Source organism: Syngnathus acus, chromosome 5 (genome assembly GCF_901709675.1).
Source record: "Syngnathus acus chromosome 5, fSynAcu1.2, whole genome shotgun sequence".
In the NCBI taxonomy this organism is placed as follows: domain Eukaryota; kingdom Metazoa; phylum Chordata; class Actinopteri; order Syngnathiformes; family Syngnathidae; genus Syngnathus; species Syngnathus acus.
The window spans coordinates 10567330-10581873 of record NC_051091.1 but is presented as its reverse complement, the minus strand read 5'-3'; the positions used below and the strand labels follow the sequence as shown (position 1 = coordinate 10581873).

Below are 14544 nucleotides of genomic sequence, written 5' to 3'. Positions count from 1 at the left end.
GTTGTCATAAAAAACAAGCGCTTCAATAATTCTGGGTCATGCTGGTGTTTGTGTATTCAAATGAAGTGGCGGTTTTCCCTTTTGTTGTCCACTCCGAGTGGGATTGTGTTCACGTTTTGCTAGTTGCATGTCTGGATGTCTTGAATGGCATGTGTCCTGTTTCTTGAGCACTTGAATGCGGCCTATCAGTGTCACCCTGCCCGTGGTGCACCTGTCGGGGGGGAGGGAGAGGCGGGTGCGGGGGGCTCCGGGCCCGTGTTGATTACAGGATGCATGGCCATTGTATCGCCCGGAACACGAGAGCTCCTTTCAAATCGGAGAAGGTTGCTATTTTAGGAGGGTGGACCCTTACCTCCATCTCTTTAGCTTCTTCATTATTTGTCAAGGAAGCCAAGGGAGGGAGGGGTCGGCATGTTTACGGGAGGCTACGCCGGTAGCCCCCAGGGGCTTCCCAGCGCACTCAAGTCTGGTCACTGTCCTGCTGAAAACCTGCAGATCCCCAAACCGTCAGCGCCGAGCAGCGGCGTTCGCAAGAGCAACAGCAGCAGCAGCGGAAAGATGCTGTCCATGACGTACAGCGAGAGCATCCGGAGCGGGATCAACCGCTACCACTCGGACCAGGGGCTCAACCAGCCCCCGACCAGACCCGCCGACCAGGGTGAGCTGCAGCGGCTGCGGGAACAGAGGATCGCCGCTCAAGTCAAGAATTTGGAAGACTTCTTGAAGATGAATGGCCTGGCCCTGGAAGAGTGCGTGTCCTATCAGACAGGCATGAAGTACAGGTAAGAAAGCACAAAGGGGGAGCGGTGAACTATGTGCTCGGAGGAGGCCGGATGTTTGAGACTTGGCTGGGTGGAGATGCTAGGGCTTAGTTTGAAATGCAACTTTGTTTTTTGGGTGGTCTTGGACAAGTGCATATCTGCATCTGGAGAAGTTATGCGGCCCATAAAAAATCTGGTGGCTTGCTGTGTTCATGAGAACGTCTCTACTGGATGGATGAAGACCAATCTTAAAGTGCTTGCAAAGTCAAAATGGTCGTGAAGATCTTTTGTAGCTGTTACTTTGCACATCACTTAGCATCTTTGTGAGTGGGACTCAAATGGTTGCTGGTTGCGAAGTGACTGAACAAAAAGCAGCCTGGTGCTTTTTTGCTGTGCAATTTGATTAACATGATGGGATCAGGGGGGAATTAGTCTCGTTCGAGAGCTAGATCGCTTCAGGGTGTACTTCAAGGATGTGCCTTTACCGAGTCACGGTGCGACATGTGTCAGGGAAAGCACAATTAAAAGTTTTTCCTCATGCTGTTTCCAAACTCCTTAGCTGAAATCAGTCCACCCCTGTCTCGCCATTACTGAAGAGGTGACAGTTCGAATCACAGCAGTTTTCGACTTTCATGTGACTTCAAACTTTGAAAACGAGATCACAAAATGGCAGAGCATACTGGTGCTGGAGTCTTGAGTGGTCCTCGAGGCTTGTATGTTGCAACGCCGGTTTATCTTTCACGTTTTTAAGGCAACAAATATACTGTATCAGTATGTTAGTGGCATTATAAATCATTTACTCTACTAATACTCTACTCTCATTTACTTACTTTCATCATTTATTCATCGAGACAAACAGTACCCTCACTGGCCACAACATTGGGAACTAGAGGTTTTCTTGAACTACTTAACAGCGGACTTTCCAAAACTTTTTAAGGATTATTAATTGAAATAAGATGGTGTCTGGATTATCAGTACAATAAGAACAATATCATTTCTGATGCATACACATATAGTGATGTAGTGTATTTGTACCCGACAAGCAACCAGCATGATCATTGCAATGTCTGCAGTTCTGTTGTAAGATGTCACATTCTTCAATATGGCTGAGCAAAAGGAGACAGTTTGACTTGCGTGAGGCCAGACGGGAAGCAGCGTGTCTCCAGTTTGAGCTACGGATTGTATATGGAGAGTGAAGTATGGATCTTCAATGCTACTTGCACTAATGGACATGATAATGACCCCCATTTGGTCGCTCATGTGAGCATGCTATACGTAGGTAGCTGTGTTTCACCATCATCCTTTCTCTATAATCAGTCAACTGTTTTTATGGACTCATTATCAAACTGTTTTATTTACTGAGTGAGAGAAGTTTGATAGTTTATATTGTAGTTAATTATATGTTGACGCTAGGGAGCAGAAGAGCTGGCTGGCGAATGCTACAGGGTGCACCCTGTTCCCCCCCCCCCTCCCCAAACATCAGCTCCAGCTTCCCCGTGATCCCAATGAAGACAAAAGTGTGGAAAATTGATGAATGGATGAGAACTGTTTCAATTTTGGCACTGTTCTGTCAGTTGCAGGTAGAGACCGTTAGAGGGAGTTGGTGTTCCGTTCCTCTTTGAGCTTTTTCTGTTTAATTATTATCAAGTCTGAGGGCTTCCTTGGCAAGAGGTATTACAATTACTTTTTTTTCTTGTATTTGTTTATGTTTGAGAATTTCAACATCATGATTCCATTTACACTCTTTTGTAATAATTAATCATTTGATGAAATAGCCAGTTTATTTTTTTTATTTATTTTGAAATATTTTTAAATTATTTTTATTGTAGGTAGATCATTTTGACATTTTCTAAATAGCTGGCATGCTGAAGAAGTGTGGGCCTCCTGAACTATACAGATTTATCTTGGTGTCCTTCTAGTTCACCCATCTTTAATACACAATATGCTAAAATGGAGTGCCAAAAGGCTTGGCTTACCTTACATAATTGCATTATATAAGGACAAAGGGCTTCCCTGTCCTCTTTTTGCATGTCTCAGCACCCCTGCTCTGTTAGATGTGTCATCTGGGACAGCGGCAAGTCCTCCTGTGCTCTGCTGCACACATCTGCAGGGATATCTCACATGCTCTCCACAGATTCACAAATTGACGCAATGGCTGCTCACAGATGTGACTAGCGTGTCTCCCTTGCATCATATCAGGAGTGCCCACATTTGGTGTGTTATTTGTTATTTTTGTCTGGAGTCTTTTTAACTATCAGATGTACAATGAGCTACGTTTAACGTTATTTGCCATTCACTTTTTTTTTTTAAATCAAAAGGTGCTTTGGCTGGCTTGAATGAAGGAGAGTGTTTATTTTGATTTAAAAAAATTGCCTAAAATGGCAAGATACACAAAAAATGGACATGTGACTTTATCATAGTATAAAGTAATGCAGTCCTTTTATGTTAATGTTTCAATTTGGATGGATGCCTACTTTTTTTATCCACCAGAGGGTGCTACTTTTTCACATCCAAACCATGAAGAATGTTTTTTTTTTATCATTATTTTTTAACATGCAGAATGTTGCTATTGATTTTGATAAATCAGTGTTGCTTCTAATTATGCTGTTTTGCCAAATTCACTTTTTTTTTTTTTGAGGGGAGGGGGCACAGACCGATTTGGCTTGGTACTCACAAGCACCAATTTATGTGAAATTTTCTACCGTATTATGTTTGGTTCCAAAGCAGGAATTTCTAAGTTTTGACTTTACGAGAGTGGAAGAGTTGGCGATTTTCCATGGTGCTGAAATGATTGTCCTGGCAGATATTAGGAATGCTTAGCCGGCCCTTCAGGGTACATTACAACATCTGTCACTCATCGCTGTCAATCTGTCGGACATCACGTTACTTTCCTTTAACTCCCTTGAACCCGCTCACACTCTTGCTTCACATGTACAACACACACGTTCCATCCCCCACCTCAGCGATTCTATCTTGCGAGGTTTCCTCAAATCCTGGTGAGAAAGTATAAGTTAAACCTTCAGTTGGACAGCTGGCATACGCTCACACATGATAGGGCTTTAATCCAGAGTATGTGCCGCACTAGTAATCACCTTCTGCCACATTTGATGTCCTGGCCCATTAACTCTGCCAAAGCTTTCTTACAAATGGATACAGAGATACAAGATCGGCTCAGAGAGAGTATTAACTGAACCAGGTCAAGTGCGCCATACACATAATAAAAGAAAATAGCAAATTATAACCATCCAGAAGAAAGAAAATATTATTTTTATTATTGTCATATTGTTTCTCTATATGTTTTGCTGCACTCTTGGTGTTCAAGTATGGCTAAACTACTATATGGCTAAATAATACTAGTTTTGTTAGCCCGTCTAAGATTGAAGATCATTCAACGGTTCTGCCAATACATTGCTAGGGAGGATACATAGTAAATCTGCATTGTTTCTTGTAAATAATAGTGTTCAGACCAATTAGGTGAACTTGGATCAGTCCCAAAGGCATTCCTAATGGTCTCTCTCAGCACAATAGCTCGGAATCTCTGCTGTAAGCAACTTTTCATGCGCTGGCATGCAACAATATCAAATTTTGTTGCATTTTTTTTACTGCCCATCTTCCATTATGACGCCGTGGGTGCTCTTTGCATCAGGCCCACTCTCGCTTTTGTCAAACTGATTCAAAGAGCCAGTGCCTATTTTTAGAGATAATGCTGCTGTTGTGCTGAAGGATGACAACCCGTGACAGTGCTCCCTCTGTGGTCAGAGTGCCTTCTAAACACTCTGTCAATTAAAGCGGCCATTCTCTCTCCGCTTGCCGTTTTGCCGCTTGCACGGGAAAAGGGTTAGGAGGGTGGGGGTGTCGCTCGTCGGAGCTGTACCTCCTCCTGTGTTCTCCAGTGGCTTCATTATGGTACGGCGTCATTGATTTGTCAAAGGGTCGCCGTAGCGAACAGAGGCTGGATGCACGGTGGAACGGAAGAATGTCCATACAGCAGTGTTCATTGCCGCACTGTACACTGCATAAACAAGGCTTTTAAAAATATGAAAATGTCATGAAATAGGGAATATATTTATTATTAATATTTTAACTGTATTTATACTTCCTTACACCCATAGAATTCGGGTTGTATGGTTTTTTTTGTCAATTTTTTTTATTAATTTTTTGGTGTTAAATCCTCCTACACGATGACGCTGCACAACCTCGCAGCTGTAGGAAAGGACTAATTCCGTGTGTGAATGCGTAGGTGTGTTGTCATCAAAGTATGGGATTTCTTATTTAACTTAAACTTACATTTGAGCATTAATAAAGAGGCTTTGACCGAGAAAAATACTTGAAGAAAATGAACTGCTCTTATACTACATGATAAGAAGAAATATCTTGGCAGTCACAACAAGCTTGTTTTTGCCTTGATCCATAAAGAGTGAAGTAACACATGTAGACAGACAGTATCGTAATAAACACATGGATAAGTTATAATGCAAGCAAAAAGAAAAAAATGAAACTCTTTCATTCAAATTGAGAATGTCGCTTTTGTATGTTTTATTACAATAGAGTTCTATTTTTCTTAAAACAACAAATTTTGTAGAGGCTGGAATGGATTAATGGCATGTTCATGTCAATGGGAAAAGATAATTAGCAAAATAATCATTTTGAGTAACAAGGAGCCCGAAAAAATTTTCAACTCTTATCTCAAGTAATTACTATACTCAACCATAGATTTTAGTTTTTGTCTTTTGTTGAAATTTTCACATAAAATTTGGACTGCGGATGCAATATTGTGGCTGTAGTCGTGATCGAAAAAATCTGTGCGTCTGTGTATGTTTGTGTGTGTGCTGGCACATGCACATATATGCAGCTTGTTCCCTTCTCTTCCTCCTCCTCCGCACTGTGAATAAATCGGGGGCCCTATCGGTGTTCTGGATTCGCTCACATTGTTTTAGAGGGATTTTAGCAGCAGTCGATTTTCAAATAACCACCAAACAGGCAATTAAAATGAAAAAAAGTACAGGTTTGTTTTGTATTATTTTTTTTACTTCTCTAAAAAAAAAGTAATATTGTGGGCTTGATAGCAGTTGCTTTGTTACGTTGTTGCACGGATATGAAGTGAGTTGTGCAATGGCCTGGTAGGAATTCTGAGTCACCTAAATCACGTGTGTCTCATTAGCAACTTAACACATGCACTCTAAGTGATTATGCAAAGATCAGAATAGCATGTTTTGAATACTCTCCTATCAAACCATGAATTAATTTTATGTATCCTGCAGCGCTCCAAAGCATCTTTATTACTGGGTGTGAAATAATTTCCCAATAGTGGTGTTGTAAACATATATTTTATTAAAGGGTGCACAAAACTATCTGGATTAAAAAACAGAAAACATTAATTTTATTTAGGGAGGAGGTTTGAGAAGATTTTATTATTATTAGTGTGTCACTGGTTTTGTATATTTCACTCACCTAACTCACAGCAAGCAGCAAGTCAACAAAGGCTGCCAAGCTGGTCTTTATTGACTGACTGCTTAGCAGTTGAATTTATATGCTCATTTAAACGCAGCGTGCTTTCACACACGACCCTTTTATTATCGATGAATATTAAAACTGGGGGAAGGGGGTTCGCGACAACGATTGCTTTTTCTGGCGGGAGTCAAATAGCCGAATAAAATACCCAAACAAGGCGCAAAACGAAAAATAGCTCTTCTGTTGATTCATTTAGGTGATGGATTACTTGACGGTCACACGACGCATTCTTGTATTGATTCATTTATCCTCCATTGCTCTGCCGCTCAATAGAGATGAAGTTTTTCAGATGCAGATGAAAAAGGGTTCAACAAAGGATTTCTAGGAATTACAAATGACTAAGTCAACCATCAATGGTTTAGTATACTGTGTGTGGAGTATATTGCGACCCACAACTAGATTATCAACTAAGATTAGTCTCTTAAGTGATGTGTCTTAGATTCCAATGTATGCCACTACTGTATATGTGCCGCCTTTTGCTCTTGTCCATGACACCCCCCCACCACCAACTCTCATTAAATCCCCTCCATGCGCCGACTCCTGAGGCCCTGGAGCTGACTGGAATGGAACGTGGCATCACATTTCCACTACCGTTGTGGCGACTCTAAGCGCCGAGCTCTGATGCGCAGCAGCCTTGAGAGTGAATGCTTTTTGTTCACTATAATTTGATGTTGATAGAATCCTTCATTCAATCTGATGTTTGTCACCCATTCTATGACTTGAAGGTAAGCGTAACAGAACATGCACCCTGCCGTGTAGATTCCAAATCCGAGTTCAGTCGAATGAAAGCCTTCAAACCGGGTCTCTATCTGAGGCTAGGCGACCCAAACAAAGGTCATAGTTCCAAGAATAGAGCTGTCAGTTAGCAACAGTTTGTCTGCCAGATTCCATTGATAGAGGTGGCCTCTATAAGTGCTTCACTCTCCACATCTGCTCCTGATCCTGATGGCATCTTGTTTAATTATCTGCTTGCCACACTAGCTGCTCCACTCAGATAAGCTCCAGTATTAGATTACTAGCAGCGCGCAGCTCATCCACTCGGCCCGTCAATCTGCCGCCTCGATTGCATTCAGCCCAATTACGCCGGTGTTTACGTTCAACATCCAAGCCGTTGTCACATTCCAACAATTTAATGGGGGCCGAGATTACTCCTATTGTTTTTCAAGATCAATTTGTACTTGGCGTTTATAGCAAGGTTATGGATTACTTGAGCTTTATTTTCCAACATTTGATATACTCTCACAATGGGTTCAGTTCAAGTGATCAAATAATTCTGCTGAATTTGCTTTGTTTATCTTTGTGTTCTGATTTTGGACGATATTTTAGCCAATTTTTGTTTTCAGAAGGTTTCGTTCCAAATCCATAGAATTCACTCAGGCCTGAATGTTTACGTTTGATTTTCCTTATTTAATATTTAGAATTTAGTATCTAAGCACAGTTTATCCAATTTGATATTATCTCAACAACCTTGGTCAAACAGAGGGACTCGTTTCTGTCCGTCACCATCTTGCTTTTGGCGTATATTGTTACAGATAAAGTTACATAATGAATATTTTATGGGCAGTTGAACAGTCCCTCGTGAGGGAAGTGACGAGGCTGTTTGTTTTCAAACTCACTGCAGGGCAACGCTGGGACACCAAAAAAGTGTTCATGAAAATAACGCCGCACCCTTTCTTCGAGGAGCTCTTGTCAACACAACAGATTTCAATGCCTTGCAGTCTCACGCTGCCTTGACTGTTCCTCCTCATATCCCTCCCACCACGTTCCCTCCCTCTCTCTCTCTCTCTCTCTCTCTCTCTCTCTCTCTCTCTCTCTCTCTCTCTCTCTCCTTCTCCTTCCCCTTCCCTTCCCATCGCTTGTGCACCGTGCCGCTTCACGATCAGCACAAAGCAGGGAGATGTAAGTTGAATCGAGGCGACGGTCAGAGAGGTGACAATGAGGTCGGGCGGTGGAATGAATTTCCAGCAGCCGGCCCGACTGTCAAGGTGGATTCGGCAGATGTGAGGATCTTGCAAATTTCTACTTTTGTCTCGTGGTTTGGATCTTTACATTGCCATCATTTTTAAAGAGCAGGCAGCAGGGAAGGTGTAAAACCCCAGCTTGGAGCTCAGCCTTGAAAAGAAACTGACAGACTCTAAATCTCTCATGACTATCTGAATCAAGGAAGACCCTCAACAAGAAGACCACCTTTTTGCTTCATACTTTGTATACTTTTGTATCTGCCTCAGGAATATTGCGAGCTTGTCAGTCCATTTATCAAGCGGGAGGTGATTTCTAACACAAGCAAGGCGTGTGACACTTGCCCCAGGGACAAGGCCACCTTTTACAACTAAACACCGTCCCGGACCAGAAGAAGCCTCACTCTCCCAGCTCATCCACTCGCAGTTCATCCAGTCGTTTTAAAGAAAAGATCCAAGATGCAGGTCTCACTGGTGTGTACCGACCACCGCGGCGGTGTGAGCCGCACCACGGAAGACCGGCTCAACCGGCAAAACGCCAACAGCCCCGGCACAGGGACGCGAAGCAAATTCCGAGCCGTGGCCATGGTGGCTCGAAGTCTTGGTCAGCTCTCTGTTCAGAGTGTGCCGTCTTCCAGCGAGCAAAGCATGAGGACCGGCATGAAGTATAGGTATGTTTGATAAGGCATTTCTTGGTTGGGAGTCCACAACGGTCTTTTTTTCCCCCGTCTTGTCCGTCAAAGTCGACAACAATCGGGGTCACCAAGAGGGCTTCCGTATAAACATTCAGGGAATGGTTCCTTGTGATGAAATAATGGAGACAGAACCCACTTAGTTCGAGGAATGTTTACTTTTGCTGTCACAGTTGATTACCACACGATGTAATTAGCATTGCCCCTATACAAAAAGACCATACCATACCATTTTTTTGTTGACTCAATTCTGGGTCATCATGACAGATGCTAGCCTACATTTAAAACGGTATGCCATAATTTACGTGCGACGTTTGTAGTACAATGGCCAGAATATAGAAATGGCTTCTATTCTATTCACACTAACCTTTGAGGCTAATAACAGGCCTGACAAAGTGCTTCAGTTTGTTAGGAAGTGTTTTGAAAACTCTGTCCACAGGTACATGGGATTGAGTGTATTTTTAAAAGCATTCAAGAGAGTCTTACAGTCCTAGCGTATGACCTTTTTTGGTATGGATGGCTCGCAAAATAAAACTATCAGATGCATGCGCAGTGACTGCCGTACGTTTCAGTTCTAAGGTTGGTTCCTCAAATGCAAGTTTTCTAGTGTTTGTGGGCAAAGGTATTGTCAGCGACGGGAAATTTCACTTAATCGGTCAGGAAAATATTTGATGACTATAGGGCTGTTGCGGTACTATTGAATATTTTTAGCATTGATTATTGTAGTGATATTTCCATCCCACTAATTGAAAAATTGGATTAAAATGTATTTGACATTAAAATATATTGTAATTTTTTTTCCCAGATTCTTGTTTATTAACCATTTGTTGTTTATTTTGTATTTTTAAATGCTTAACTAAAAAACAAACAATTGGTGCCATGAGACTTTACAAACATACTTTAATGAATGTTTTTCTATATACTATGAACAAATGTTTTGTCATATATATTTAGGGTCGAATTGAACTATTTTATAATATTGTCTATTGAGGATTCCTTTCGATGTTTTTACAATAATGCCGTGCATTTTAATTTGAACAAAATATTGTTTAATAGGCTGTTGTCTCGAAGATGCACATTAGTTATTCTCGCCAGCCTGGCTGAAGACACATCACCCTCCTTTGCATTTGATGCGCTCGGGGGCAGTGATGCCATGTTGGCACAATCGAATTATTCAAGCTAATGATATTGAATGAATAGAACCAAGTCATCCCTCGAGGGTGTTGTCTGCTGTTTGTGTGCTGTTTTGCTTCTGCGCTTTTGTGCAAAGCACTCGGCGTTTGCACGGAGTTGAATGCAATGCAGCCTTGTGTAGGCAGCTCAAGGTTGCTTGCGCGCTGTGGATGCTGCGCTGTGCTCATAAGAATGAAAGAGCAAGGATGAAGAGATTGAAAAGCAAGTGTAGGCACGATGCTTAGGAGTCATCTGTGATCTTTATTAGTCAATTCATGTCTGTTAACTTGGCTGTCCTTTCTTGGTTTGTCCTCGAGCATAGAAGACAGATACATAGACGTATTTTGTACGTATAATTAGTATTGCTGTTTTTGAACCTCACTTTTTGTTAGTTTTTGTATCATTGTGTTTTTGCAGTTTTTCTCACGAACATTTTGTTCCATTAAAAAAAGAAAGCGCTAAGTCACCAACAAAACAAAAAAAATCGTGACTCCCCACATAAGTTTGAGACCCCGTTTATACGCCACCTAGAAACGTCAATAAATTATAATAATAATAATAATTGCTGTTCTATCTGCTTCATTAGTAATTTTTATTAATTTTACTTAGGGTTATGTAAAACTCTATTAATTCTCTGTAAAATCTGTTGTAAATATTTTCAGCTGCCTATAATAAAATTATTGGATTCACATTATTTTCTATAGGCGAAGCTTCATTAGGTGGGCATCAATTACTTGTGGATTTTGCTATTTTTGGCAGGGCTCAGTCCAATGTGGAGATTCACCATGCACCTTTTGCATGCTAATCCAAACTGTATAATAGCTGTGTGGAAATCAGATGTGCCTCATTTGCATAAGGTCCTCTCCGTCGTCTTCCCAGCATTGCAGCCTTGAGCTGCCTTGATTGTGACAGTGAGGCTGCATTTACGGGCGAGAGCGCAGCCTTACTCGCGAGGACCTCCCCTGCAGGATTGAGAGGGAAAATATCAAAGTGAATGTCTTCTCAGGCTCCAAGGGGTACCTCCCCGCAGACAGAAGCATTCTGTAACGTGAGACTGGCTCTTCTTGACGTACAGGCTCAAGAGATGCACTTCTCCTGCAGAAGTAAATAAAATGCCTTCTAGTCAGTGCTGAATTAATGACGCACAAAATGGTTTATGTTTATGTAAAGTGGTCCCACTCGGGTAATAGGAGAGTTGTTCCTGTGATGCCCCTGCGGTTTGTCGCTTTCAACCCGTGTCCTGTTCGACATACGACGCACGTGTACAAGAGCATGGTAATGGTTTTTCTGCTTTTGAATTCCGTAGACCTCAACCAAGATCTCAGCCAGAAACCTGAGGCAGATCTGAATATTTCCTTATAAAACACCTCATTACTCTTTGTTGGCTACGGGGGGGCATATAAATTAGACTCCTGCCTCATTTGAATCATAAATAATCATCTACAGTAAATAACAAGGGACAGAGTGGGAGAATTCAATTTACAATGAACCCAACAAGCATGTTTTTTTTAAACGTGTGAGGGCGCCGAAGCACGGCGAGAAGTCCATAAAAGAAGACCTAAGTGAAAATTCCAATCCTGAATCTCTTGACATACCAAAACACTAAGACCCTGTGCCCCCTCTCGTCAAACAAGGAAAACACAAATGTTGCCCTTCAGAGAACATTACGAAGGAACCAGAAGTCAAATGTAATCAAAATAGCACAAATAAGCTCACAATGAATCTCTGACCCACTTATTGAGAATCATTGCTCTAATGTGCTTTCATCCCAAAGCCTATTTTTGTACCCAGCATTTAATGACAATTATAGTTACACGAGAACGTCTCCATTGGTTACTGTAAACACTTCACGAGAGAGGCTCATTATATCGAGTGGCGCACACACAGCAAATGTCCTGCCATTGTTGTTGTGAATGTATCGTTTTTGATGTTTGTGAAGGTTTTTAAAGCAGTAAAAATTGACTCGTGGACTCGTGATTTGCGTGTCTCCCTCACAGTTGTGAGGGGTCACCAAGCTTTTTTTTTTAAAGCGCAAGCTACTTCTTGGCGACTGGTTAGTTATATTCCCCTCTCCAAAAAACACATGTAGATAGATAGCACCTTCATTTTGAAGTTACTAAGAGGTGTGTTTCTATCTATTATTAACTTCTGTTGCTGAGAATGACTGCTCACACAAAGGCAGCGTTGTAGTGACAAAAAACCCGTAGGTGTGAAATTTTGGCCATGGTGAGTGTGGGTGCATGCTGGGACATTTTCCCCGTCATCAGGGCTTTCCGCCTGCGCTCCCGCAGCCCAACACGCCGGCCGGCTACGCTGATGTAAATACGCCGTGACTCTTACATCCAGAGTGCTCATTTCAAGCCTCCACTTAGGTGCCATCTTGAAATGTGCACACCATTTTCACCATCTGTTTGCTGTGGGCATTTTGTGAAGTGGCCTAGTCATGTTTTAACAAATTTTCGTTTCTCTAAGAGGTATGATTATTGTGGCGCATCTATAGTTCCCTCAAAAATTGGTTCCTACTCTTGTCTTTCAGATGCTTGAAAAGGTAAATGCCTTTCCCCCAAATAGAAACCATTTTTTTCAGTTTCAAGAACTAAAACAGATATTGAAGAGTTAACTTTGGAGTCACTGCTCATCAAAACAGCAGCACCATTGCACATAGGCTTTCATCAAGAACAGGAAGTTAATTAATTCAGGTTAGAGACTTGATTGTTTACATACTGACATTGGAATCTCTGTATCATTAAAATAAATGTCTCCAAAATTCAAAGCACCGCTGAAAAAGTGTTGTTAATAGCGCTGACAAATTTGAATGGTCCTAAAATTTGATTTCTAAATGTGTGTTCAGTTCACCGCACTTTTGCAGTTGAATAAATAAACAACAACAACTGACTTGAGGATGCCTGCATGTGACTGAAACTAGTCGTGTTGTAGTGTAAAGAGAAACCGACACAGCTGTTCATTCTTTGCTTCACTGTTTAATTAGTGCGCGTGTGTGTGTTCAATGTTGTCTTGAATGGACTACAAATAGCTTCTGCATATTTATCATTGCTACTCTTCAAAGCCAATAAGCTGTTTGTCCCCTTAGTATTGCTTTTTGTACCCCCAACAGTTTGCCTTATGACACATTCTAAGAATTTGTGGACTTGATGTTCATAATAAAATAACTGCAGCAGCTTATGGCAATCTTTTGCGTTCATATCAGAAGAGATCTTGATGGAATGTACAAGATGTTCAATTGAGGCAGCTTGAACATAAACACCTTGAACAAGTGTCAATTATAAGCACCCGTAAGCGGCACGAGAGCTGCTGGCATTCTGCATTGTTATGTTGAAGACACCTCTGAGGCTGTGATAATCGTTATTCTTGGCAAGAATCACTCAACATGTTCCTCCTTGTGGCTTTGTTTGTTCATTTATCACTCTGTCTTGCCACTTTCTGACATGTCATTTTTAACATGGTTTTTGCGAGGGTTTGGGTCAAAGCTCTGTTGCCAATAGGAATAATTTGTGAGTAATGGAATGCCCCACCAAATTTTTTTTATTTCAGTAGAGATGCTTTTTTTTTTTTTTTTAATGTTTTTTTTAATGTTTAATTTTTATTATTATTATTACTTTTTTTTTAACTTTTTTAACGTCTGCCATGTGTTCTGCTGTTATGGATAAGTCGAAAATGTTCCGGAGAGGACATTCTGCATTCTAGGTTCACTTGCAGTTTGCGAGTGAACATTCTATCACGCACTGGACCTGTCCATCAGTACCTGAGCTTGTTGTAAAGCGGAAACAACCACAAGAATAGTGAACCACAAATAAGCATAGCTTCATCGTATTACACTCCGCAGTCTCCAGTTTGCTGCAGCAGCCCTCAGCCACTGTTTGTCACCTGAGTTTGGCCAAAGTAATTACGAAAGAGCTTGTTTTCCACCGTGAGGGTTTGTCAGCAAGTCAGCATGCTTCCTGATCACAAGACTTTGCCCCCAATGCTACTTTTGGTGCGGCTGTTCTTTTTACTGGGCCTGTCTCCTTCATTATTCAGGAGGCCGTGAGAGCGATGACTTTACTGTTGTGATTCACTTCTGCTGAGTCTCAGCGGGAACCTGAGCCCAGTCTGCTGTCGTGCAGGCCATGCCGGAGGGTCTGTTCAAGGTCGCCCGAGCACAATTATCGAGCATGACGATGTGCTGACAAAGGGACAACCTCGGCTTTGTCTGACGTTCTCCATGTTCTGACACAGGGTGCTTCAAAATGCTGGAATTTTAATGGTGCTTTGTCAAGGTCCAAAAACAACGACAATTTATTTCAAGTATGCAGGTTTTGATTTAAAGCCAATTAATATTGGTTTCTATGTACATTTCAAGTGGCACATATCTATGTAACTGTGTTTACACTGTAAGAAAACTAACCTTCATGTGCAGCAATTAAGTGCAAGCATCAACATAGGTGGAAA

General features: G+C 41.6%; 1 protein-coding gene across 8 annotated transcripts in view; it reads left to right on the top strand.

Annotated features, from left to right (window-relative positions):
• kcnab2a (potassium voltage-gated channel, shaker-related subfamily, beta member 2 a) overlaps positions 1-14544 on the top strand; it is a 44339-nt gene that overhangs the window by 18179 nt on the left and 11616 nt on the right. Inside the window, exon 1 of one of the 8 annotated variants that reach the window (XM_037251262.1) lies at positions 513-782. The exons of 6 other annotated variants lie outside the window; for them this stretch is intronic. In XM_037251262.1, coding sequence (XP_037107157.1) covers positions 559-782 — 224 coding nt within the window. In that variant the 5' untranslated portion in view covers positions 513-558. Of the gene's footprint in view, positions 1-512; positions 783-8148; positions 8902-14544 lie in introns of those variants that run through there. One more of the 8 variants, XM_037251264.1, reaches the window with a different exon arrangement.